We start from the raw sequence: 25,015 nt of genomic DNA, 5'->3' as shown, positions 1-25,015 counted from the left end.
GAGAGTACTGGATTCCGAGCTCCCTCAGTCTCTTCTTAATGCCATCATAGGATTTCCTTTTCTGGATTACCGCTGCTGAGAAGTACCAGAAAAACATAATTCTAGAGCCGTTATAAACTAAGGCCTTTGGATCATTCCCCTGGATTCTGGAAGCTTCCACGATTCTCTGCTTGTCTCTATAATTATGGAACTGCACCAGGATTGGGTGAGGATGCTGGTGCAGAGCTGACCTCCGTGCCATGACCTGGTGAGATCCCTCAATCTTCAGACACCCCATTCCAGCCTCCAAGTTAAGGAATTTCAGCAGCCAATCCTCAATAAATTCCACTGGTTGCCCACCTTCCTTCCCCTCCGGCAAACCAACGATCCGAATATTTTTCCTTCTGCCCCAGTTCTTGAGGCCATCAACCAGATCAAGCAAATTACAGACCTGCGTCTCCAGGGATCCTATCTTTGGAGGAATCAGGCTCAGCTTCCACCACTGTGACCCTGCATTCGACCATGTTGGACTTTTCCTGTGGTCACCTGGCTGCTGTTCACGCTTCTGCAGCATAATTAGAGATCGGGCCAGCTTCTCTTCAATTTGCTTACCCAGTATCTTGTGATATTTTGTGAGGTCTGAAACCAGGGCCTGGTAAGAAATCGAATCTGAGGATCCAGTAGGTTGGGCCGCAGCCCCGGGCAAATCTGCTCCCTTCTTAGGCATCCCTTCATGGCGAACATGCAGTGCCTTCTCAGAATGTTCTAGGACTCCATGACTTTTTCAGAGTCCTCGAGTATCGTGATGGCCTTGGTAGGGCGGATTAGGGCTTTGTCACACCTGCGATGCAGTGCACAGCTTTCAAAGCAATCTTCCTGGATCGCCACCATCTTGGATCCCCACAATTCTCATTTTTGTATGCATCATGTCCACTCAATGCCTTTCAGCAACCTCATCATCAACTGTACTTACTATAAGACTTTAAGATATAGGAGCAGAAATAAGTCATTCTGCGCATTGAGTCTGCACCACCATTCAATCATGACCGATAAGTTTCTCAACCCCATTCTCCTGCCTTCTTGCTGTAACCCTTGATCTCCTGACAAATCAAGAACCATTCTGCAACTGACTTTCCCTCTCAGCCCTCTGCAGAAATGAGTTCTACAGATTACCTACCCTCTAGCTGAAGCAATTCCTCCTCATCTCAGTTCCAAAAGGCCATCTTTTCACTCTAGTCTCTTCTACTGGTGGAAACATCTTCTCCATGTCTACTCTATCCAGGCCTCTCAGTATTCTGTTAAGTCTCAATCAGATCTTCCTGCATTCTTCTAAACTCCAGCAAATGCAGACCCAGAGTCCTCATGTGACAAGCCTTTCGTGCCTAGCATCATTTTGGTAAACATCCTCTGGGAACCCTCCACACCGTGCCCCCATCCCACACCCCCCATCCAACACCAGCACACTCTTCCTTAGATACAGGGCCCAAAACTTTTATACCGTCAAGTCACATGCTATGGTAAAATAACAATATCAAGAGCTTGTATTCTGATGTACTAACCACGAAACATAATGCAACATGCCACAGGTTCATGGCATCACTCTCTCAAAAGCACAGGCAAAAAGCAGCCTGTGATTGGACAGCTAGCACCTCAGACATTCTGACCATTCCATGTTTGGAGAAAACGGTTGTCCAATTGCTAGTCGCTGTGATTGAATGTTTCTGGATGTTTGGGGACTCTCGCCACCACTCTATGTGTTAGATCTATTAAATTGGATGTAAGGGTGAAAATGCTGAGATTCTGGTCACAATCTTTCAATCCTCCTTGCATATGGGGATGGTCCCAGAGAACATATTTTCTATTCAACCTATTATTACATGCCTGTGCAGCAGGTGGGACTTGAACCCGGGCATCCTGGTTCACAGGTAGTGATATATCACTGTGCCACAAGAGTTCATTGTCCCAGAGGATCAGAGGACTGCAAATATTAAACCCTTGTGTAAATAAGTGAAGAAGGATAAATCTGGCAATTATAGATCTAATCAGTTTAACTTGATGATGGGATAGCTGTTAGAGACAATAATCCAAGAGAAAATTAATTGGTGTTTGGTAAAATAAGGAATAATGAATTAAAAATGTCACAAATTTGTGAATAACAAATCATATTTGACAAACTTGACGAAGTTCTTTCGAGACGTAATGATAAAGTTGACAAGTTTATTGTGACTGAAGGAGTGTACATGAACATTTAGTAGGTGTTTGATAAAGTACTTGTTAGCACAATTGCAACCTACAGGAATAAAGAAACAATGGCAGAGGTGTGTAATAACATCTCTGAACAAGTTGATTAGAAAAATAGGTTAAATAAAAAAAGAGACAATGATAATATGAATACAAGTTAATGAACAGAAAACAGAAAGTAGTGTCAAATGCTTTTAAATGTACAGTGATGCTCCCCCTATGTTTGATGTTAGGACAAATGTTCTTTTTAATTTAGTTAAGAATTACACAACACCAGGTTATAGTTCAACAGGTTTATTTGGAAGCACTAGTTTTTGGAGCGCAGTTACCTGATGAAGGAGCAGTGCTCCGAAAGCTAGTAATTCCAAATAAACTTGTTGGACTATAACCTGGTGTTTTGTGATTTTTAACTTTGTCCAACCCAATCCTACACCAGCATCTCCACATAATGGCTACCATCAACTTTTTAATATTTTGATGATAATTTATATACAGGCACAATTTCAAAGTATATGCAAAATATGAAATTCAAAAATATAGTGATTAATGAGGGAATAATAAATTACATCAGGAGAATATAGTAAGACTGGTAAAATGGACAGACATTAAGCAAATTAAATTTAATGCTGAGAAATGGAAAATGTTACACTTTGATTGGAAGAGTTAAGAGCAGCAATATAAATTAAAGTTTTCAATTTGAAGGCAGTGTTTGCTGACACCGAAACTGTAAAGCAATTGTACTCAAGTGCTCAAGTGAAAATGTGCATCCATATGGTTGCAGACCCTCTATGTCATTGTGTAATGTGTGAATTGTGCACTGCACATCTGCCAGAACAAATACCACATTGAAATGGGTTGTATGGGCTTACACCATTGCCCCAGACCCCCACAGATCTCTCCAGGGTCACAATGCTGACAAATCTTTTTATTTTTTGTTTAACAGTTTCTTCAGCCTCTCTTGTGAAGTCCCAGGCCTCCTTGTGTGCTTCAGGAATGACCATTGCTCTTGGTAACATTGCGGAGCCCTCTCATTGGATCAGTAGCTACAGGGAGAGGATGGCCTTTCTGCAATGGATTCATTCATAAACTGCTCAAGGGGTCAGTCACACCAGTCAACCTCCAGCAATCTGGAATGCACCAGGGCGACTTTCATTGTCACCCTTACCCTACTGTTGTGTCATGCTAACTGTGTTAACATTAGAGTGGTGCTGGAAAAGCACAGCATGTCAGGTAGCATTTGAGGAGCAGGAAAATTTACGTTTTGGGCAAAAGCCTTTCATCAGGAATTTTGCCCAAAACGTCGATTTTCCTGCTCCTCGGATGATGTCTGACCTGCTGTGATTTTCCAGCACCGCTCTAATCTTGACTCTGATCTCCAGCATCTACAGTCCTCACTTTCATCTAACTATGTTAACATGTTGAAAAGAAAGATGATATTACATTGACAATCTTCTGAGGATGACTGACACAATGTTTACACAGCAAATATGGAATTAGCAGCAAGGAAGGAAAATAGCTAAACTTCAAATCAAGGGAGATATAAGGTAGTGCACTTACAGTGAGGGATGCTAAGCACAAAAGCCCAGAACAAAATTAATTGGATTTGATGAGTTGTTAACTTGTAGCTATCAATGGCACCAATTAAATTATGATAGTGAGTTTGCAATGTATCCAAGGTCATCCCTTGACCCTCAATACACCCAATGAATGTACACCAGAAAGTCTGATTATTTGGAACTAGGACAGATTTTGACTAAATCCCCTCCCTGTAGTCAGCTTCTAAGTAAAAAAGGAGCTTCCATTTCAAATTATGTTAAAAAAATCTCAAGGGGTTTCATGCAATCTGCAGTTGCTGTACTTGTTTCTCATCATGTGTGTTAGTATCAAACATACACTGTGTCACTAAACAGACCTGGAGTATAGGAGCCCTGATCATTGGGATCCAACACTTCCTTTATTCAGTGATTGTAGGTGTTGAGCGTACATTCTACTCTTCAATAAACATTCCTGATGGAATCATGCAAACAGTTAATTTCTAGCCATTTTTCCAGCTAAATGACAACTAAAGTGGTTGTAAATGTTTGGTGTTTTAATACAATATTACAGCAAAAAGTGACTATCTGCTTCAAATTAAAATACAGTTTAATAACTCCATCAAAATAATTTGGAATCTCAAAGCTGACTGGCCTCTGGTCACCTTGTGTCAGTTACTACGAAGCAATGGTAAGTTAGCTCAGCCTGCAAGTCAGACCATTGCTAACTGACAGGGTGCCGGAAGAGAAGAGGAAGTAGAAAGAGCTTTTTAATAGTACAAGCCTCATATGTTACTTAATATTTACTGGAAAATCTCATTTTTGGCAACGTTAGACCTAACTAGATTGGAGAAGGGGTGACCTAATTTTGAATCTCCACAGTCATCTTTATTAGATGATGAAATGACAGATTGGGTTAGATTTTCATAGAGTCAGGAAGACTCCGTGGACTTTAAAATGTTGGGAATATTGCTGTATCGAGATGGGGAAGTCCACCCCCAATTTCTGTTTTTTTTTGTCAGGAGGAGAAAGGGGATAGGAAAAATTTCACACAAGAGGGGAATGCAATGGGGTGATTTGAACTTTGCACTGAGTTAAACTCTATTTTGGCTGACACAAGATCTTAAAATACAGTGTTAGAATCATAAATTAATGGTGTAGATGAAAATGCTCTTGATGCGTTTATAAAGTTTGACCAATAGTCAAGATCTAAATTTCTAAAAAATGCTCAGCCTTTTAAACATTGAAAAGAAAAGGTCAGAAGCTGTCAATGAGGGTTAAAAAAAAACCCTTCTGCTTTATTTAAAAAGTCATCTGGTGGAGGTTGGAAAAATGCATTAGCACCTTGCCATGCAGTTTTATGAATAGGAGCTTTTTTCACTATTAAATATGTATGAGTGTGAAATAGATTATTAGAAATTTATTTTGGTTTTATTTCCACATTACTCTCCAGGTCTGCTTATAGTGAATACTGCTGAGTGGCTATGTATGCCTCACTAGGATCATGTAGGGACAGTGTGGGGTGTTTGGGGCGAGGAGATGTGAGAAGTGAGAGCAACAGGATCTACAAGCTTCTAAAACAAACAGGGCAAAGTCTCAGAGGACTGATGTAGGCCCTCTAATCAGACTTGCTTGGCGCTCATCTACACCTGTGGCCATCTATGATGTGCTTACAGAGAGAAAAGGCAAGAAAATAAAGAGTTTACAATTAGCAGTAATTTAAAACTCAAAGATGTGGGCATTAATTCACAGGATCTTTTTAAAAACTAACTCTAGATATGGCCAGGTTTTAGTCCAGCAAAGTCCATTCTTAAATTTACACAAGAAAGTATAGCTTTTCACAGAATCACAGAAGTCGATTAAAACAAATAATGATTTCTCCCTATGTTTCTATAAAGACATTAATAACATGCTGTGCCACTATCCAGAATACTTTTCAAATTTTTTTTAAAAAAGCATTATATGTTCAGAATTATGAAAAACCTGCACAGTCTTTGATGTTTTTGAATTCATGTGTTGCTGGACATCGGAGTACATCTGGGAAAATTAACAGTGAAATTCACAACTAATCTTGGAGGAACCAGTTTGGGTGAAGTTCACAGCACAGAGTCAGATAAGTCAACTGTTGTTTTAAGTCTGTCCAAAAGAAAGGCTGCATTAGTGAGTACAGTGGGTTCTTTCTTGATTATACATTTTTGGAGATAAGTCTCTTGATTAAACTTAAAATATAAGCCACAGATATTAATTTAACCTGGTGCAGTGTTTTGTAGAGGAATAAGACAGTGTTATTTTCTGGGTCTGTAGATTGTGAAGGAGCAAAAATGGCCTTTGCAGTGATATGTACTTCTTGTCAGATGTGGGAGTTTAAAGAGAATTTAAGGGTTACTGCGGATTATATCTGCCATAAATGCTGTTGGATGCGAATCCTATCAGATCGAGTGGTTTGGTTGGAGAGACAGATAGAAGCGATGCAGAATTTGCAACAGCAACAGTATGTGATGGATGGCAGTTATAGGAAGGGGGGAAATCTCAGATACAGTCACATAGATGGGTTAACTCCAGGAAGGGTAAGAGGTGGGCACCTAGGGCAGGAGTCTTCTGTGGATATACCCATTTCAAACAGGTATGCTGTTTTGGAAAACGTAGGGGGTGATGGATTCTCAGGGGAATGTTCCACAAACAGCCAAGTTTCTGGCATTGAGACTGGCACTAATGCAAAGAGGGTCAGCTTCCAAGAGATCAATTGTGTTAGGGGATTCTCTAGCCCGAAGTACAGACAGACGTTTCTGTGGCAAACAGAGAAAAAGCAGAATGATGTGTTGTTTCCCTGGTGCCAGGTTCAAGGATGTCTCAGAGAGGGTGCAGAATGTTCTCACGGGGGAGAGGGGCCAGCAGGAGGTCATTGTCCACATTGGAACCAATGACATTGGAAGGGAAAAGGTTGAGACTCTGAAGGGAGATTACAGAGAGTTAGGCAGAAATTTAAAAAGGAGGTCCTCAAGGGTAGTAATATCTGGATTACTCCCAGTGCTACGAGCTAGTGAGGGCAGGAATAGGAGGATAGAGCAGATGAATGCACGGCTGGGGAGCTGGTGTTTGGGAGAAGGATTCATATTTTTGGATTATTGGAATCTCTTTTGGGGTAGAAGTGACCTGTACAAGAAGGATGGATTGCACCTAAATTGGAAGGGGATTAATATACTGGCAGGGAAATTTGCTAGAACTGCTCGGGAGGATTTAAACTACTAAGGTGGAGGGGGTGGGACCCAGGGAGATAGTGAGGAAAGAGATCAATCTGGGTCTGGTACAGTTGAGAACAGAATTGAGTCAAACAGTCAGGGCAAGCAGGGACAAGGTAGGACTAATAAATTAAACTGTATTTATTTCAACGCAAGAGGCCTGACAGGGAAGGCAGATGAACCCAGGGTATGGTTAGGAACATGAGACTGGGATATCATAGCAATTACAGAAACATGGCTCAGGAATGGGCAGGACTGGCAGCTTAATGTTCCAGGATACAAGTGTTACAGGAAAGATAGAAAGGGAGACAAGAGAGGAGGGGGAGTGACATTTTTGATAAGGGATAGCATTACAGTTGTGCTGAGAGAGGATATTCCCAGAAATACATCCAGCGAAGTTATTTGGGTGGAACTGAGAAATAAGAAAGGGATGATCACCCTTATTGGGATTGTATTATAGACCTCCTAATAGTCAGAGGGAAATTGAGAAACAAACTTGTAAGGAGATCTCTATTATCAGTAAGAATTATAGGGTAGTTATGGTAGGGGATTTTAACTTTCCAAACATAGACTGGGACTGCCATAGTGTTAAAGGTTTAGATGGAGAGAAATTTCTTAAGTGCGTACAAGACAATTTTCTGATTCATTATGTGGATGTGCCCTCTAGAGAAGGTGCAAAACTTGACCTACTCTTGGGGCATAAGGCAGGGCAGGTGACTGAGGTGTCAGTGGGGGAGCACTTTGGTACCAGCGACCATAATTCTATTTGTTTTAAAATAGTGATGGAAAAGGATGGACCAGATCTAAAAGTTGAAGTTCTAAATTGGAGAAATGCCAATTTTGACAGTATTAGGCAAGAACTTTCAAAAGCTGACTGAAGGGAGATGTTCGCAGGTAAAGGGATGGCTGGAAACTGGAAGCCTTCAGAAATGAGATAACAAGAATCCAGAGAAAGTATATTCCTGTCAGGGTGAAAGGGAAGGCTGGTAGGTATAGGGAATGGTGGATGACTAAAGAAATTGAGGGTTTGGTTAAGAAAAAGAAGGAAGCATATGTCACGTATAGACAGGATAGATCGAGTGAACCCTTAGAAGAGTAAAAAGAAAGTAGGAGTATACTTAAAGGGAAATCAGGAGGGCAAAACGGGAACATGAGATAGCTTTGGCAAATAGAATTAAGGAGATCCAAAGGGTTTTTACAAATATATTAAGGACAAAAGGGTAACTAGGGAGAGAATAGGGCCCCTCAAAGATCAGCAAGGTGACCTTTGTGTGGAGCCACAGAAAATGGGGGAGATACTAAACGAATATTTTGCCTCAGTATTTACTGTGGAAAAGGATATGGAAGATATAGACTGTAGGGAAATAGATGGTGACATCTTGCAAAATGTCCAGATTACAGAGGAGGAAGTGCTGGATGTCTTGAAATGGTTAAAGGTGGATAAATCCCCAGGACCTGATCAGGTGTACCTGAGAACTCAGTGGGAAGCTAGAGAAGTGATTGCTGGGCCTCTTGCTGAGATATTTGTATCATCGATAGTCACAGGTGAGGTACTGGAAGACTGGAGGTTGGCAAATGTGGTGCCACTGTTTAAGATGGACAGTAAAGACAAGCCAGGGAACTATAGACCGGTGAGCCTGACCTCAGTGGTGGGCAAGTTGTTGGAGAAATCCTGAGGGACAGGATGTACATGTATTTGGAAAGGTAAGGACTGATTAGGGATAAGTGAAAATGAGGACTGCAGATGCTGGAGATCAGAGCTGAAAATGTGTTGATGGAAAAGCGCAGCAGGTCAGGCAGCATCCAAAGCGCAGGAGAATCGACGTTTTGGGCATGAGCCCTTCTTCAGGGATAGTCAACATGGCTTTGTGCATGGGAAATCATGTCTCACAAACTTGATTGAGTTTTTTGAAGAAGTAGCAAAGAAGATTGATGAGGGCAGAGCAGTAGATGTGATCTATATGGACTTCAGTAAGGCGTTCAACAAGGTTCCCCATGGGAGACTGATTAGCAAGGTTAGATCTCATGGAATACAGGGAGAACTAGCCATTTGGATACAGAACTGGCTCAAAGGTAGAAGACAGAGGCTGGTGGTGGAGGGTTGTTTTTCAGACTGGAGGCCTGTGACCAGTGGAGTGCCACAAGGATCGGTGCTGGTACTTTTTGTCATTTACATAAATGATTTGGATGCGGGCATAAGAGATACAGTTAGTAAGTTTGCAGATGACACCAAAATTGGATGTGTAGTGGACAGCGAAGAAGGTTACCTCAGATTACAACAGGATCTGGACCAGATGGGCCAATGGGCTGAGAAGTGGCAGATGGAGTTTAATTCAGATAAATGTGAGGTGCTGCATTTTGGGAAAGCATATCTTAGCAGGACTTATACACTTAATGGTAAGGTCCTTGGAAGTGTTGCTGAAGAAAGAGACCTTGGAGTGCAGGTTCATAGCTCCTTGAAAGTGGAGTCGCAGGTAGATAGGATAATGAAGGTGACGTTTGGTATGCTTTCCTTTGTTGGTCAGAGTATTGAGTACAGGAGTTGGGAGGTCATGTTGCGGCTGTACAGGACATTGGTTAGGCCTGTGTTGGAATAATGCATGCAATTCTGGTCTCCTACCTATCGGAAAGATGTTGTGAAACTTGAAAAGGTTCAGAAAAGATTTACAAGAATGTTGCCAGGGTTGGAGGATTTGAGCTATAGGGAGAGGCTGAACAGGCTGAGGCTGTTTTCTCTGGAGCGTCAGAGGCTGAGGGGTGTGCTTATAGAGATTTACAAAATTATGAGGGGCATGGACAGGATAAATAGACAAAGTCTTTTCCCTGGGGTCGGGGAGTCCAGAATTAAAGGGCATAGGTTTAGGGTGAGAAGAGAAAGATATCAAAGAGACCTAAGGGGCAACTTTTTCACACAGAGGATGATACGTGTATGGAATGAGCTGCCAGAGGATGTGGTGGAGGCTGGTACAACTGCAACATTTAAGAGGCATTTGGATGGGTATATGAATAGGAAGGGTTTGGATGAATATGGGCTGGGTGCTGGCAGGTGGGACTAGATTGGGTTAGGATATCTGGTTGGATGGACAGGTTGGATTGAAGGGTCTGTTTCCATGCTGTCCATCTCTATGACTCTAAATGATAACAGACAAAATGTAACTGAAACTATTTCAATATTATTGAAATAACCAACAAATAGTAGGTAAGCTGGGAAGATACTATTCCCTGCATTAATCACTTGAATGATAACAATGCAGGGTGTGTATAATTGAACCTCTTTTCATTAGTACAGTGTCTATTTAAAAGTCTATTTAAACCAATTTCCACAGACATCTACTGCTTAGCACTCCCTGTCTATTTTGATTTCATGACTACAATAAATCTCACATTCAGAAAATGTTTTCCTCACCTGTCTGGCCAAGACAAGAAGTGTGATGAAGAAGATAAAAAGAGAAATTACACCCATTGTCTTCAGATCTTTTAGCACACCGGGTCTAACAAAAGAGAAGAAAATATACATTAAACCAATGATCAAAATGAACTTCTGGTATTACATCAGTGCATAACTATTAAAATAGAGCAGTAGCCATTGATCTTTAACAATATTTATTCAATTTATATGAACAATCTTCCTTTTTGCATTGTTAGTACTTCTTCCATTTTTGCATGTACAAGTAATTACAAGTGAAAACATCTTGATCTGTTTCCATTAGTTATAGTGACAAACATAAAATGATGGAAAACTTCATTAAAATTTCAAAGCTTTTCATATACACCACAAAAATATTTATTTGAAGCTTCCTAAATTGATACAATCAGAATCATTGTTTCAAAATATCTATGGCTCTGACACTTACATTTTAAAATTCTTAATTTGTTCACTTTTTCTATCAATGAAATGAGGTATATTATATGCAACAAAATAGCGACATCAGGTTTAATACCTTGGTGGAGCACAGAAAGCTAAAGAGAGATGTAGTAATTTGTTTTCAAAGGTTGACTGGGTGAAGGGAAGTGGTTGGAGATTCAGTGACAAAGAAAAATTTGAAAGTTATTACAAGAGTGAAATGAGGAAATTGTGAGATTGTAAGTGTATGTGCAGCATTGCAACAAGGCCGAATTAAGACACAATGTTTAATGGCAAGGTGGCTAAGTACTTGAAGCAAAGAAAGATGCAGGATTACGAGGAAAAACTAACACAATAGAATTAGTTTTGAATTACTTGAGCAGAGTGAGAAAACAAATGATGGACTAAATGGCTTCTCTGCAGCAAACTTCCATGGTGAAATGCTTCACACATATGATAAACAGTAGGAAAATTTCAACACACTACTGTAACCTTACAGAAAATTTACCTCTCCATCTTGACAGTTGCGTACAGCATTTTGCTATAATCATCAAAGAGCGAGGAATGGGTTTGCAGAAGAATTACATTATAAACTATCACAGCAATCAGCATCATCACCATCTTCAGCTCATAGTTGACACGCAGGAACACAGAACATGACATCAATCCCAAAATACAGCTGTATAGAAAATACTGTGATAGAAAAGTAACACATTGAAACCTATTACAATAAAATCCATTAAAAGTCATTTTCCTTCAGCATAGCAATGGAATTCAAACTGTTGGCTTCAACTTTAGTAAAGTCTCTTAAAGTGAGAGATTGGTGCTATAATGTTAAGATGATTTGGGTAGAATCCAATATAAAATAAGTAGTATGATAATCTTCTTGTACAACTAGCATAATTCAATGATAGTAAACTCAATTGAATGGGAGACCTTGACAGAAGAAGAAAAATAATTTCCTTTTACAAAACCTTCGTTAGAATTCACCTAGTGTATAGCCTCAAATTATGATCCTCTGACATGGATGTCATGGAGATTCTGAATAAGGTTCAGAGAAAAATGGACAGGTCACTCCTAATCTTGACTTTAGTTTTGCCAGGATTCCTTAACGTTACATTCAGTCAAATAAAGCACCAGCCACAAAGATATTCATACAACAGTAAGGACACTAACAAATCAATGAACAACACACGCTAACAAATTAATGTTGAATTGGTGGCCAATGAATTAATATGTATACACAGCTGCAATCACACCAGCAAATCATTAAAATAATGGAAAAGCTGCAACAATTACCCGATGAATAAATGCATTTGCAGGCTTTGATCAACAGGTGAAGGATGCACCAACAAATGCATCAGCACACCAGAAATCAACAAATCATAGAGCATCAGGCAGCAGTGAATCATTATGCAACAAGTAATTAAACTAATGGAATAGAGATGCATTTTGATTTAATCAGTGCCGAAGTAAATATTAACTTATGAGTAAGAGAGGTGCAGGTACACCATTATATAAATGCATTAATGGAAAATGGATGGCCAGAAATTAATTAATTTACAAAATGGCGAGCATTCTCTCAAGTCATGTCTTATTTAATGGTGTCACGTGCATCGTAATTAAGTAGTGGAACAAAATATGCACCAAAGCATCAATAAACTAATAGTGCAACAAACACTAGCGAATTAACATATCGCCCTGATTTGGGCAACAAAACAGAAATAGCAGGAGAAGCTCAGCAGGTCTAGCAGCATCTGTGCAGAAAAAGCAGATTGAGTGTTTTGGGTCCAGTGACCCTTCTTTAGAACTTGTTGTGATCCAAATTATGGAACTGCTGTCTCTTGTGGCTGTTCATTTCTTTTTATTAGTTTAACCTGTTGTTTACTTTTCAAAGTACTGTGAATAGTTTTAATTGAAGTGACATCTGTAGAAGTAAGTTAAGGAAATTCCAAATATCTAACACTAGACTAAGGAGACACTTAGTTTGCAAGTGCACCCAGGCAATTATGGTTTGGCATAAACTATAAAAGCATTACAAACCCTGTGATGAAAGGGCAACATATCTGACCTGTGTATAATTAGGCACAGTCATACAGGATGATGATTCAAATGGGAAAGATATAAAGCCAGACGACAATCATTCCTCTGTGACAAATGCAAATTTCAGCTATGGCAACAGACAGCACCCCCAGAGTGAGGCTAGACAGCCAGGTCGTGGTAACTGTATAAAGGCTAGGTTTGGTTGCACATATGTTTGAGTGCTGACAGTGTAGGAATGAAACACTTTGTTGGTTTGTCTTACAAACATGAGAGCTACCAGGCCTTGATGAGTAGCAGGTAGTTTCTGGAAATCTAAACAAGTCATTTTGCACTTAATTATCATGGATTCTACAACACAAATAATATATACCTGCCTTGGAAAGCTGCACTGGTGCATAATCAACCACATATCACATGTGAAAATAACAGATCCAATTTTTTGAGGTACATTGAACATACCGAATATGGTGGTCAACGTGTCAACAATTGTTGCATTTGTGGTATCTTTGATTTGTTGTAATACAGAGAACTTGGTGAAGTATTCAGGTACCAGAATGTAATTGTGTTCTTGGACATAAAACTGTACTGGGCAAAAAGAGGCCATTTGGCCCATCACAACGACTCTCTGAAGTGCATTTGCACTCCTTGCACACTTTATTCCAATGTTCTCTTACAGAATAAAACTTGCCTCTGTCATGGCCGCAGCTATTCACCTTACATATTAATGATCTGGATGAAGGGACTGGGGGCATTCTGGTGAAGTTCGCTGACGATATGAAGTTAGGTGGACAGGCAGGTAGTACTGAGGAGGTAGGGAGGCTGCAGAATGATTTTGATAGTTTAGGAGACTGGTCCAAAAAATGGCTGATGAAATTCAACATGAGCAAATGTGAGGTCTTGCACTTTCGGAAAAAAGAATACAGGGACGGACTATTTTCTAAGTGGTGAGAAAATTCATATAAAGCCAAAGTACAAAGGGATCTGGGAGTGCTAGTCCAGGATTCTCTAAAGGTTAACTTGCAGGTAGAGTCCGTGGTTAAGAAAGCAAATGTAATGTTATCATTAATCTCAAGAGGGTTGGAATGTAGAAGCAGCGACATGTTTCTGAGGCTTTGTAAAACTCTAGTTAGGCCTCATTTAGAATATCTGTACTTCTTGGCTGATGTTGAATTTGTCTTACACTGTCATCCACTTTGATATGATATTCTTTTGGAGGACATCCTAACCAAGTAAACACATCATTGTACTCCTCTTGGATCTGTTCCATCAATGGCTTTGTATTCTGAGACTTGTTACAAATCTCTTTTGGCACACTGAGTGTTATCAATTCAAACTTCAGAATTTGTGATAATTGTCTTCATTTGCCATCGATAAGCTGCAACCCCACATCTTTATTCATGTCGTTGCACTCGATTGTAGAATAATCTGCACTTTCAGCATGAGGTTTGTCCAATTAAGTTTCTGCGCATGCCACAGTACAGAAACGGTCTTTATGAAAGACAAAGGACACTTAAGTGTGATGCAAGTAAGTATCTTTCTCTGTCCTATATGACATATTTGACCATACTATCATGCTCCAACTATTCTCTAGTGTTATCCATATGGGTGCAGAACTGTAGGCACCAGTTCTGAGAAGGGGGTCACTGGATCTGAAACATTAATTCTGATTTCTCTCCACAGGTGCTGCCAGACCTGCTGAACTTTTCTAGCAATTTCTGTTATTTTTATTTCCAGAATCTGCAATTATTTCAGCTTTTATGTAGGCACCAGGTTCCATTCTTATTAATCCAGCATAGTCAGCGAATCATGTGGAGGGTTTTCTTTTCTCATTTGGAACCAGTTATCTCTGATGGTCCCTTTGCCTATATCTTATATATCTTTACATATTTCATCTGGATAGGGATGCCAAGGTGGCACAGTGGTTAACACTACTGCTTCACAGTGCCTAGGACTTGGGTTCGATTTGAGCCATGGGTGATTGTGTGGAGTTTTCACATTCTCCCTCTGATTATGTGGGCTTCCTCTGGGTGCTCCAGTTTCCTCCACAATTGAAAGATTTACTGGCTAGGCAAATTGGCCATGCTAAGTTGTCCAAGGATGTGCAGCCTAGGTGGGTAGGCATGGTAAATATGAAGTTACAGGGATATGGGTGAGATGCTGATTGGAGGGTTGGTGCAGACTCTCTGGACTGAATAGTCTCTTTCAACACTGTAGGAATTCTAGAGCATCTAGATTTTTACATCTTCCAAAAACACAGTGTCAGTTTCAACTTGTAAGATAATAATACCCAGCTCCATCTCTCAAACAACTGCAATGGATTGCAGTCTTTTAACTAGCAACTTAGCATGCATACATAAGGGAGAGAGCTGTCAACTGTAATTATACTTACTGGCAAGAAGAAATAATCATTATGCACAAACCACAAAGCCTTCCCATTTGTAAAGTGATAACTTGTATTCGTACTATTGATAGAAGGTACCACTGAATTCTTCAGGAAGAACTGAAAGAAAAACATGACAAAATAATTGCTAACTGCACATAAAAACAGAAGCTTTCATTTTGAGTACTAACATCTCTTTAGATCATGGATGCAAAACATCTTTTCCCAGCATACATCCACTTTATTTATGGGAGGAAAGGAAATAGCAAAACGTTCTTGTGAATGATTATTCCTCAACTAGAAATTCAGTGCATATATTTAAACATTTTGTCAATATAGTAAACTGAGTTTTTGTAATTGTTATTATCTGTATACATACTGCAATTGCATAAAGAGTTAAGGCATGGTTGGGCACGGCTTCACATTGTAACATCAGAACATATGCCAGCTACACAATATACAAACTACTTATGGTCATTTGACTGTTTGAGATTCCTAGTTATTAATGGTGAAAATACATTTTGTTTTGTGACAAATTTAAATGCACCAGGTGACTTCTTCAAATGAAATAATGCTTTAATTCGTCTTTTTTGTTGTTTTTATAGAACAAAGTAATTATAATACAAATAAAGTTAAAACCTGAACAAATTTTCCCTTGTGTTTCACCAACATCATTGACACATTTGAAGATATTTCTAAGTCAGTGGATGCTAAAGGGCAAATACCAAAGTGATTCTTGATGTTTAGAAGATTTTTGATAAGGCTTAGAATGAAAGGCTATGATATAAGGTTTTCTCCTCAGACTGGTGGATAGTTGTTTGGTTGGATAAGAAACAGATTGCTTATAGACAGAAAGTAGTTATTAACAGCTGCAGTTCTTTGTGGGGATCAGTCATTATTGGAAACCTGGACAAATTTGAATTAGGGCTATTGTTTTACACCGTCTTTTCTTAATTTTGTGGCTAATGGGAAAATTTATTAGCTTGGGAACTGCAAAATGACATTTGTGAAAGCAAAGATCATGGGTCACATATGTTTACTAATGGAGGTACGAATGTGGGTGCAAAAATATGAGCTTAGATTTTTTTTGCTAGAAAAACAATTTTCATCTGCCAAGACAGGGATCCCAATTATGAGCGATACAGGGAAATTATACTTCCTCCGGCTCATTAGGTTTGTGTGCTGGTCTGGGCTTTGCAAGTTCTAAAGCAAAACCCTCCTTGGAGAGTTTTTAACATTGAGAGAAGCCTGTTGAGGACTGAAGAATCTTCTAAAACATGACTGCAAGATATTGTGATACTTACAGATGCCACTACCACATGCTATATTGTAACACAGATGTGTTTCCCGTGCACTTTTTGATCACTGGGATCTGTCAAAAAGGTAGGTTGATCGGTGCATTGATCACCATTGCTGTATGACTACATTACCCAAAGGGCTTTTTCTACTGGAGAAAATATTTGAGAAACCTTTGCTTAGCCTCTGCTATCATATTTTCTGCTGTTAACCTTCTTTTGAAGAGGAAAGAAAATCTACACACTCTCTTTCATTGATGAACTAACACTCAGTTTTGAAATGGAAACAAGACATTACTGCATCCTGTCAGTCTCAAGCAATGTGGTTAGAAACTTCTGTCATATCTGTGGCCATTATAAACGGCTGGCTAGGTTTCAAAGTAGATTATAGCTTCATCTGAATAACTAGTCTATTGATTCAAGAACTATGGAAATATGTATAATACTGCATTAACAAAATATGTCTTTAATATGGTTGCCAGCTTGTTTTCAAACCCAACAGGTATTTAAAGTATTACTTATATCTATTGCAGAGCCTCTGAAGACTGTATATGGAGCTAACTGGGTGGGTGACTATGGGCAATACATAGATAGAATGGAGATGGCATGGGGTGGGATTGGGTTGATTGGGCAGGTGAGGAAACATGAGAAATTTGAAGGGACATTGGGTGACCTGGGGATTACTTTAAAGAGCATTTAAGCAACTGAGAGATCAGGGATGCTGCGTAAGAAACAGATGTGGGCCTTCCAACTGTCATTCCTTTATCCCATCATTATTCATCCATTCCAGCATGGCTTGCAAAATGCACAATAAGCCCGCTACCTGTGAAAAGGCAAATAATCCTGGGTAAATCCTAAGTAACCAAGACCCATGTATGATCTTATTTGGAGCGTCTGTGCTTTGGTAGTCTGGGCAATGGGTCACAGTCCCTTATGGTTTCATAAAGGCCAGTCTGGTGCAGATTGGAGGGGAGTGGTGAGGGAGATCTAACAGGGCCAGGGAGGTGTATGTTGATTATCACTGGTCTAGGCACTTTCCATGTTGGTCTGTCCAGTTACATGGCTAAAGGGCTGGTGTCACAGTCAGATCCTTGGGTCTGTCCAATGAAACTAAGCAGTAAAAGAATTATGGATGAGGGGAGGAGACAAAGGGGCTGCTACTGCAGGAAGGAGATTCAGCAAGCTTTCCTTTGGGAGTGGGAGAACTTCAGACTGGAGGCAAGGAAATGACAATTGTGAAGGGGGCAACAGTGACAGGGCATTCAGGTAATGCATGGCTGGAAAGGGGTCATGCAGAGGGGACATCAGACAATAGTCAAAACCACCCTAAGTTCAACTTTGGGGGGGGGGGGGGGGGGGGGCAGTGTATGCCTACAAGTATCATGGTCACTTCACATACTGGCGTGGCAGGGAATGGTCAGCTGGTGCTGCTGGTGATGGTTAGGTGGAAACCTGGGAGAGAGCAAATCCTATGTGGTTTATGGAAGGGCTACCGGGAAAGGGCTTTGGATGTTTAGGGGCTCATTGACGTGGACAGATAGGGGCTGGAAGCTACTGGCTGAAGAGAACTTACTGTCACCTTCCATATGTCCTGTAGATATTAACCTATAATTTGCTGAGTTAAGTAAAACAAAGTTAAGTTAAGTGAAATGAAACGTGAAAGAGAAATCATGTGAGATCTGGTGATGACCTAATGATTAGAAAGGTCACTGGTTTTAACATGTTTGTGTGTTTTACTGAAGGCATGAGTTTGTTTACATCAAGTATTATAACTCAGCAATAATGGATAGAGCTGTCTCAGTAACTCTGGAAAAGCTGAAATTTTATTTAAAACAGGCACGGTGAAACATGTGATAATTGAACTATTTATCAGCTGAATTCGTGATTATCGATTGTGCTGTGTAGCTATAATAAATTTGACTAGATGATACAAAGTGGTGAAGAAGTGATTACAAACTAAAACTGAGGTTAAAGTCCATTAAAAGCAAGAGATAAGCCTTTTTCCAAGAGGAAAGTCCGAATGAACTAATGGATTACACTGGATCAGCAGTCAAACTGATCATTTGCTAGAGACTGAATAGTGTAAACATATGGCTTCTTTGTTTGGAAAGTGTATGTAAAACCCCTTGCTTCACTGCACAATTACTGGCTGGAAGTTGAGATCGAGTTGGCGGATCACCTGTCTGGATTAGAGTGGTCCTGGAAAAACACAGCAGGTCAGGCAGCATCCGAGGAGCAGGAAAATCGACGTTTCGGGCACAAGCCCTTCTCTGGTCTGATCTTCAGAGACATCCATGTTAAAGGGTTCACTTATGATTGTGAGCACTGTATGGATTAAACTTTTGCAACATTTTTGTAGTGTACTTAGCTTTTTAAACAAAATTGGGTATTTCAGATTGTTAGAACTGCCTTGGATTACTGATATCCAGAATAAACCCGATGGACCAGGAAAGTGGGAATATAAGCCTACAGCACTGGAAATCAAATGGGAAAAAAAGGCTACAATCAAAGGGATTAGGTGGGATAAGTGAGTCAAGGCAGGGGCTGCAAGAACCACCAATGTTAGAACTTTCAGAGGGAAAAAGCATTATATAAAGAGCCTTGCACTATACATGTCACAGAGCTGCAGACCCCTAATACCTGGCCATTCTAATATATTGATTCCTCATTTGCTGTGCACCTCCCTGCATAACTGACCAACTCATTCACAACAATATATTTGTACACAGAGGCCAGAAAAAGAACAGGGATGTCGTAGAACTGGGGCATGATGTCACCAGGACACACTGCACTACATACACTTCGTTCAGCTTACTTCCAGATACTGCAGCAGCCTCTCAGCATGGTTATCAATCCGTTGAACATTCTGTGACAAACTGAGATTAGACATCATTGTGACACAGTTACACTGGGAGTCTGCGCAACTGTGGAACATGTTGACCCTGGAAGTTTGGTCAGATGATCTCGGGGGCATTTATGACGAGATGGGTCAGACATTGTGGGGGTCTTTTTGAAAAGGCAAGAGGACTCTCCCGATATGAACATCCAAGATAGGGTCAGGCAGGGTGCAGGTAGAGTGTTGGCTACCTATGCAGTGTCCTGATAGGTGACTTCTGAGGGATCTGTGTGTGGTCCCTTCTCTTGTTGGTGCTTCCTCACACTGTTCTGTCTCCTCATTAGCAAAGGACAGCTGGAATGTTTGCCAGGTTCCCTATCTCCCTGTCACCATGCTGTTGATCCTAAGGACCAATGATGAGGCAATGAATTGCAGGAGTCTGTGCCTGTCCCTCATGGTGTTGGACCAGGCTCTCCATTACAGCTACCAATCTCTTCCTGGAGACTGACAGTCACATGACTGACTGCATTTCTGCAGCTTGAGGGTAACGAGGGTTATTGTGTCCCACATGCTTGTCTGCTGCTCTTGTTCCACCTCGTGTATCCTGATGCAGTGCCTGATTGCTGACACTACAGTGCCCTCTCCTGCCTGGACCTAAGTAGGGACCTGGTCTCTGGAAGTTCTCTGAGTGCCAACTGGTTGAGGCATTTCTTAGTGGTGAGTTGCTATTTTGAATCACCATCATCCTTCGAGTGTTAGCACATCCATGTTGTGAGGGAAGGAGCTTTGGGGTTTTTGAATGCACAACTTGTACCTTTGTGGCACTGCCTGGGTATTCAGTTTAATTATTGCTTTTTTCTCAGTATTTTATATCAGCAGTCACAATAAATACTGGCTCCCTGTTGTGCTCCCAACAGCTGTGCAATAAAGTGTTCCACACCATTCATTTTTCCCATTCATAATTTGAGAATGTCATCCCCTTGATTCTGTTAATCAACTTGTTTATGATAAATGTAATATTCATAATGCAGGAGAGAACCAATACAGGAAGTACAGAGGAGTAAAAGAGAAAAGAATTTGCGAAATGAAGTATGACAATAGATTAGTGAACAATAAAACCAAGTCCAAAAAGTCTTTATAAATATCCAAGTGGAAAAATATTAGCCAAAAGAAGCATGGGGCTGATTAGGGACTAAAAAGGATGTTTTCCAGTTGAAGCAGAGTGTATGGATCAGCACTCTGCACTCCTTTACATCAAAGAGATGGTTGCTAATATCATAATAAAGGAAGAGGAGTGGATAATTTGATAGAACAAAAGTGACAGAGCTTAGGCCGGCAATGCTCGAAGTATTAAAGTCACCCAAACTAGATGGGATGCACCATAAATTGCAAAGGGAATAGGGGTGAAGAAAGTTGAAGCAATGATCACAATCACCTGATACTCCTAAGATATAGGACAGTTGTCAGAGAAATGAGAAAATTTTGAATCAACCTGTTCAGAGATGTTAGTTATCACGCACCTTTGGAGCATGCGGGACTTGAACACAAGCCTCCTGTTCCAGAGGTAGGGACACTATCACTGCACCACAAGAGGACTGGCAGATTACAAATATTCCGCACCTTTTCATTAAAGTGGGAGGCTAATAAGCCCTGCAGCTACCAGCAGGCCTGGGTTCAAGTCCTCATTGCTCCAGAGGTGTGTAATTACATCTCTGAACAGGTTAATTAGAAAACGTCTAAAACCAGTAACTATTAGCCAGTCAGGGATCTTGTGGCACAATGGTAATATCCCACAGAAGCTCTAGTTTCATGTCCTACTTGCCATGGAGATGTGTCATAATATGTACAAACAAATGGATTAAAAGATTCTAGTGTGTTGCTGGAAAAGCACAGCAGGTCAGGCAGCATCCGAGGAGTAGGAGGATTGACATTTTGGGCAAAAGCCCATCAGTCATGCAAACATTCATTGAAAGAGCAATCCAAGATAAAAGTGTCACTTGGAACAATATCAATTAATAACTGTAAGCCAACACATATTGGTTATGTGAAAATCATATTTGACTTGATTTTTTTGAAGTAATGAAGAGTTGATGAATATAATACAGATTTTCAAGACGTGTTTCATAAAGTAGTACAACTAGATTTGTTTATAAAACGATTAAAGTGAGCAGTCAACAACATGGATATGAAACTTGTAAGAAGTAGAAAGCAGAAAAGACTGGTGAACAGTATTCAGTGAAATACATAGTGGTGCTGCCTAAGAACTGATATTAGGACATTAGCCCATCTTGATATATTATAGTGATGCAGTATACAAGCATTACCATAATTCAGAAACATAAAAGATAGCAGCTTTTTCAAGAGGCCCCAATAGTTATGCATATGGCAGGGGCCATTCAACACAAGTGTGAGTTGATACATTTTGACTGAAAAAGTGAGGAGAGGCAAAATAATGCCCTGCCTGAAAGGGTGGTCGAGTCACAGTAAACAGCAAATAAAAAAGGATTTGCATAAATAAGTGGAAAAAAAAATTGCAGGGAAATGGGACAGGGATCCAGCAAATGAGACAAATAGTTGCTGTATAATTTTACGTCTCAACCGCTGGGATCAACATTTGCAGAAGATAATATCAGGAAATTGTCATGCAGCATATCTGCTTCACTGAAGTACTTTTATTTGGAAAAGCTCTGTAATACTGTGTGCACAGGGACTGCATCCCATAGAAATGTAAGAGAAAGGTGATTGGAAGAGTCACTTTGGATATAAATTTATTCCAAAACAATTATCTCTGTTACCCATCTCTTTCTCTGATTGTTCAAGAAATAGCTTATCAAAATGATGGATTAATAGATTTAGTAAGTTAGCAAACATGGAGGCCGGGAACAATGTTAGGGAATATCTGCAGTTAGAACAGAGGAATGATGTTTTTTGATAAATTTATTCTTTAAAGTAAAATTTGCATATTATAATTTGGAGTATGCATTTGGAGATTTTTACAACATAGCGGACTGCGTCTTATGTGGAAGTGTGACTTATGTATTATGAATGCAAATTTTTAATGACAATTAAACAGTATGGAGAAGCACAGGTCAACAGTTGATGTATATTTAGTTTTATAATCTTTCTTAATTGAACTCACTCAACTATAAATTGCTGCTTCTTCTCCAGCTGTCCTGTTCCACCTCCCCTCTAGCTAAGGTGCACTCTTCCTGATGTAGTGATAGAGGGTCTTCTCCATTTCTTTTGCAGTTATTATTTAACTTCGAGCAAACAAAAACCTCTCTGTATAAAAATATGCAGACATGAATATCTGTGTGCTTTGGCAAAATGTCCACATTCTCTTTTTTGTAATGTTCATCTTAAGACCAGTGTGGATTAGTGAATTTCCAACAGAGGGTGAACAATTTCGTGATAATGCCATCATTCAGTTCCAAGAAATACCATGGGACTGGAGTTTTCCAGTGAGATAGAAAGTCAAAGAGCATGGGGAAAATAGAAGGCTAATCGTAGCACTGTTGTGTTTTCAACTTATGGGCAACTATTTTCAATTTATTTCAACCTCCCAACTACTGAATGACACAGGCAATGATGAGAAAGCTGGCAAAAAAGTGAGATCGCTGGTAAGAAAATGATGGACTCCAAGAGAAAAGGTCCGATTGTCCAAATAAGTGTTGGTAAAAGCTTTGCTGTTCCGAAGACAAGTAGTCCCTTTCCCCAGAGGCAAATGTTGTTTTGTTAATTTCTTGTTTGTTTTGGCTGTTATCTGAAGGCTTTCCAGCATGTGCTGGTCCCACACTGAACAATAAGATGATTTTAGGCTACACTGGGCATTAGGGAAAGCCTGTCCTTGAAATGGGGTAAGACTAAAGACAGGCAATCTGTTCAGCTCTGTCTTAAACAGCAACAGCTGTAGGATGTGTACTGGTTCTTGTAATGAAGTGTCAGGCGTATCACCTATGCAGCCTAAGAAGTGCTTATTTCTGATTCCTTTCCCACTTTGTGCAAGCTTAAGGGCTAATCCCAGCTGCTTAGGTAATGAGTTAAGTTTCAGCACATTGCTCAATAATTATTGCGAGGCATCTGAGAGAGAAACCCTCCATGACATTTACCTGCTTCTCTCTGTTTCAAAAGTCCTCTGTTTCAACTTGGCAGTCCAGAGCACGTTGAAAATCCGTTTTAGAGAAAACAAGCAAAGTTTTCATTGAATAAAGGTATCTTCCTTAGTGGTTTTAAATAGATCCCTGTGGTGAAGAAGGTCTCTCAGAATGTTGCAGAGACTGTCAACAATGGGTCAAACTTTCCCATTTGCTGTTAACGTGAATGAGGTGTTGGGCACGTTATTTGCTAAATCTTGTACTGAGTGAGATGGAAGTGAGATGTAGATTACAACCCTCAGTATTGCATACATCAAGTTCACTCAAGAGCTCACATCCACCTCATCCTCTACAACTGTGGTCTCCAACATTTAGATCACAATTGACTGATTGATTGCAGGGTATCTGACCATGCTCTCTGTCAGCGATCATCAGACTGTTGCATGAGTTCTGCCTCGCGGCTAGAAAAAAGTATGTTTTTAACAGGTTTTGCCAATTTGTTACATCATAGTTTAGTTTGGCCCAGATGGACTATCATTGCTGGGTAACATATGTTTTGCAATGGTAATGCAAACACATGAATAAGAAATATACTGGGGACTGACGTGAGAACTAGTTTTTTTCAGTCCTAGAAACACAAGACACTATTCAGCTCAGCATGTCCATGCAGACTCTCTGCAAGAGTAGTTCTCCTAGTCCTGTACCTCTACCTGTTCTCTGTAGACCAGCAGTTTTTCACCTTTAGCTGTTTATCCAATAGATTCATATAGCATGAAGAAACATGACAGGGAAAGCTGCCTCACCCTACATGCAAGATGACCAGCAGCCCCGGAAACAAATCCCGACCACAGACGTGACCTTCTCTGCCACCACAGTAAAATATCCGCCTGCAACATTCTAGATGTTCCAGAGGCCTATCTGCAGAGTGACCAGCAGAGAGATATCATGAAGTATATGGTGAAGCACTAATAGTGAGTGGTGAACCCAGATCATTTAAAAGGAAACCAAAGATGTATAACATGGTTAGGATGAGTAAATAAATTACTGTTAACAACTGCTGTTGTCGTGGGTATGTTCGCCGAGCTGGGAAGTTGATTTGCAGATGTTTTTTCCCCTGTCTAGGTGATATCCTCAATGCTTTGGAGCCTCTTGAGAAGTGCTGCTGTACTGTGTCTTCTGGAAGATATTTGGTTTTGTTCCTGCTGCTTCCGCTTGCTTGTTGCAGTGGTCGGTATACTGGGTCTCGGTTAATGTTCGTACTAATTGAGTCCGTGATGAGTGCCATGCCTCTAGAAATTCGCTGGCTGTCCTCTGTTTAGCTTGTCCAGTGATCATTGTGTTGTCCCAGTTGAATTTGTGGTCCTTATCATCTGTGTGTATGGCTGGTCGTGGTACAGTAGCGCCTCGACATACAAACGATCCTGTTCACGTACATTCAGTTTACGAACAGGATTGTACGTAAAACTTTGCTTCAATGTATGTACGAAATTCAAGGTACGAACGCAAAAAGCCCGTGTGCGACCACAAGGTTT

General features: G+C 40.2%; 1 protein-coding gene across 1 annotated transcript in view; it reads right to left on the bottom strand.

Annotated features, from left to right (window-relative positions):
* Positions 1-25,015, bottom strand: part of LOC132815957 (adenylate cyclase type 2-like) — a 624,569-nt gene that overhangs the window by 41,879 nt on the left and 557,675 nt on the right. Inside the window, exons 18-20 of the mRNA XM_060825336.1 lie at positions 15,268-15,378; positions 11,344-11,528; positions 10,398-10,482 (exon numbers count right to left, since the gene is read on the bottom strand). Coding sequence (XP_060681319.1) covers positions 10,398-10,482; positions 11,344-11,528; positions 15,268-15,378 — 381 coding nt within the window. The remainder of the gene's footprint in view (positions 1-10,397; positions 10,483-11,343; positions 11,529-15,267; positions 15,379-25,015) is intronic.

The sequence above is a fragment of the Hemiscyllium ocellatum genome, chromosome 5 (assembly GCF_020745735.1).
Source record: "Hemiscyllium ocellatum isolate sHemOce1 chromosome 5, sHemOce1.pat.X.cur, whole genome shotgun sequence".
Lineage (NCBI taxonomy): Eukaryota > Metazoa > Chordata > Chondrichthyes > Orectolobiformes > Hemiscylliidae > Hemiscyllium > Hemiscyllium ocellatum.
Note: the sequence above shows the minus strand (reverse complement) of the source record. Positions and strands in the feature narration are given on the sequence as shown.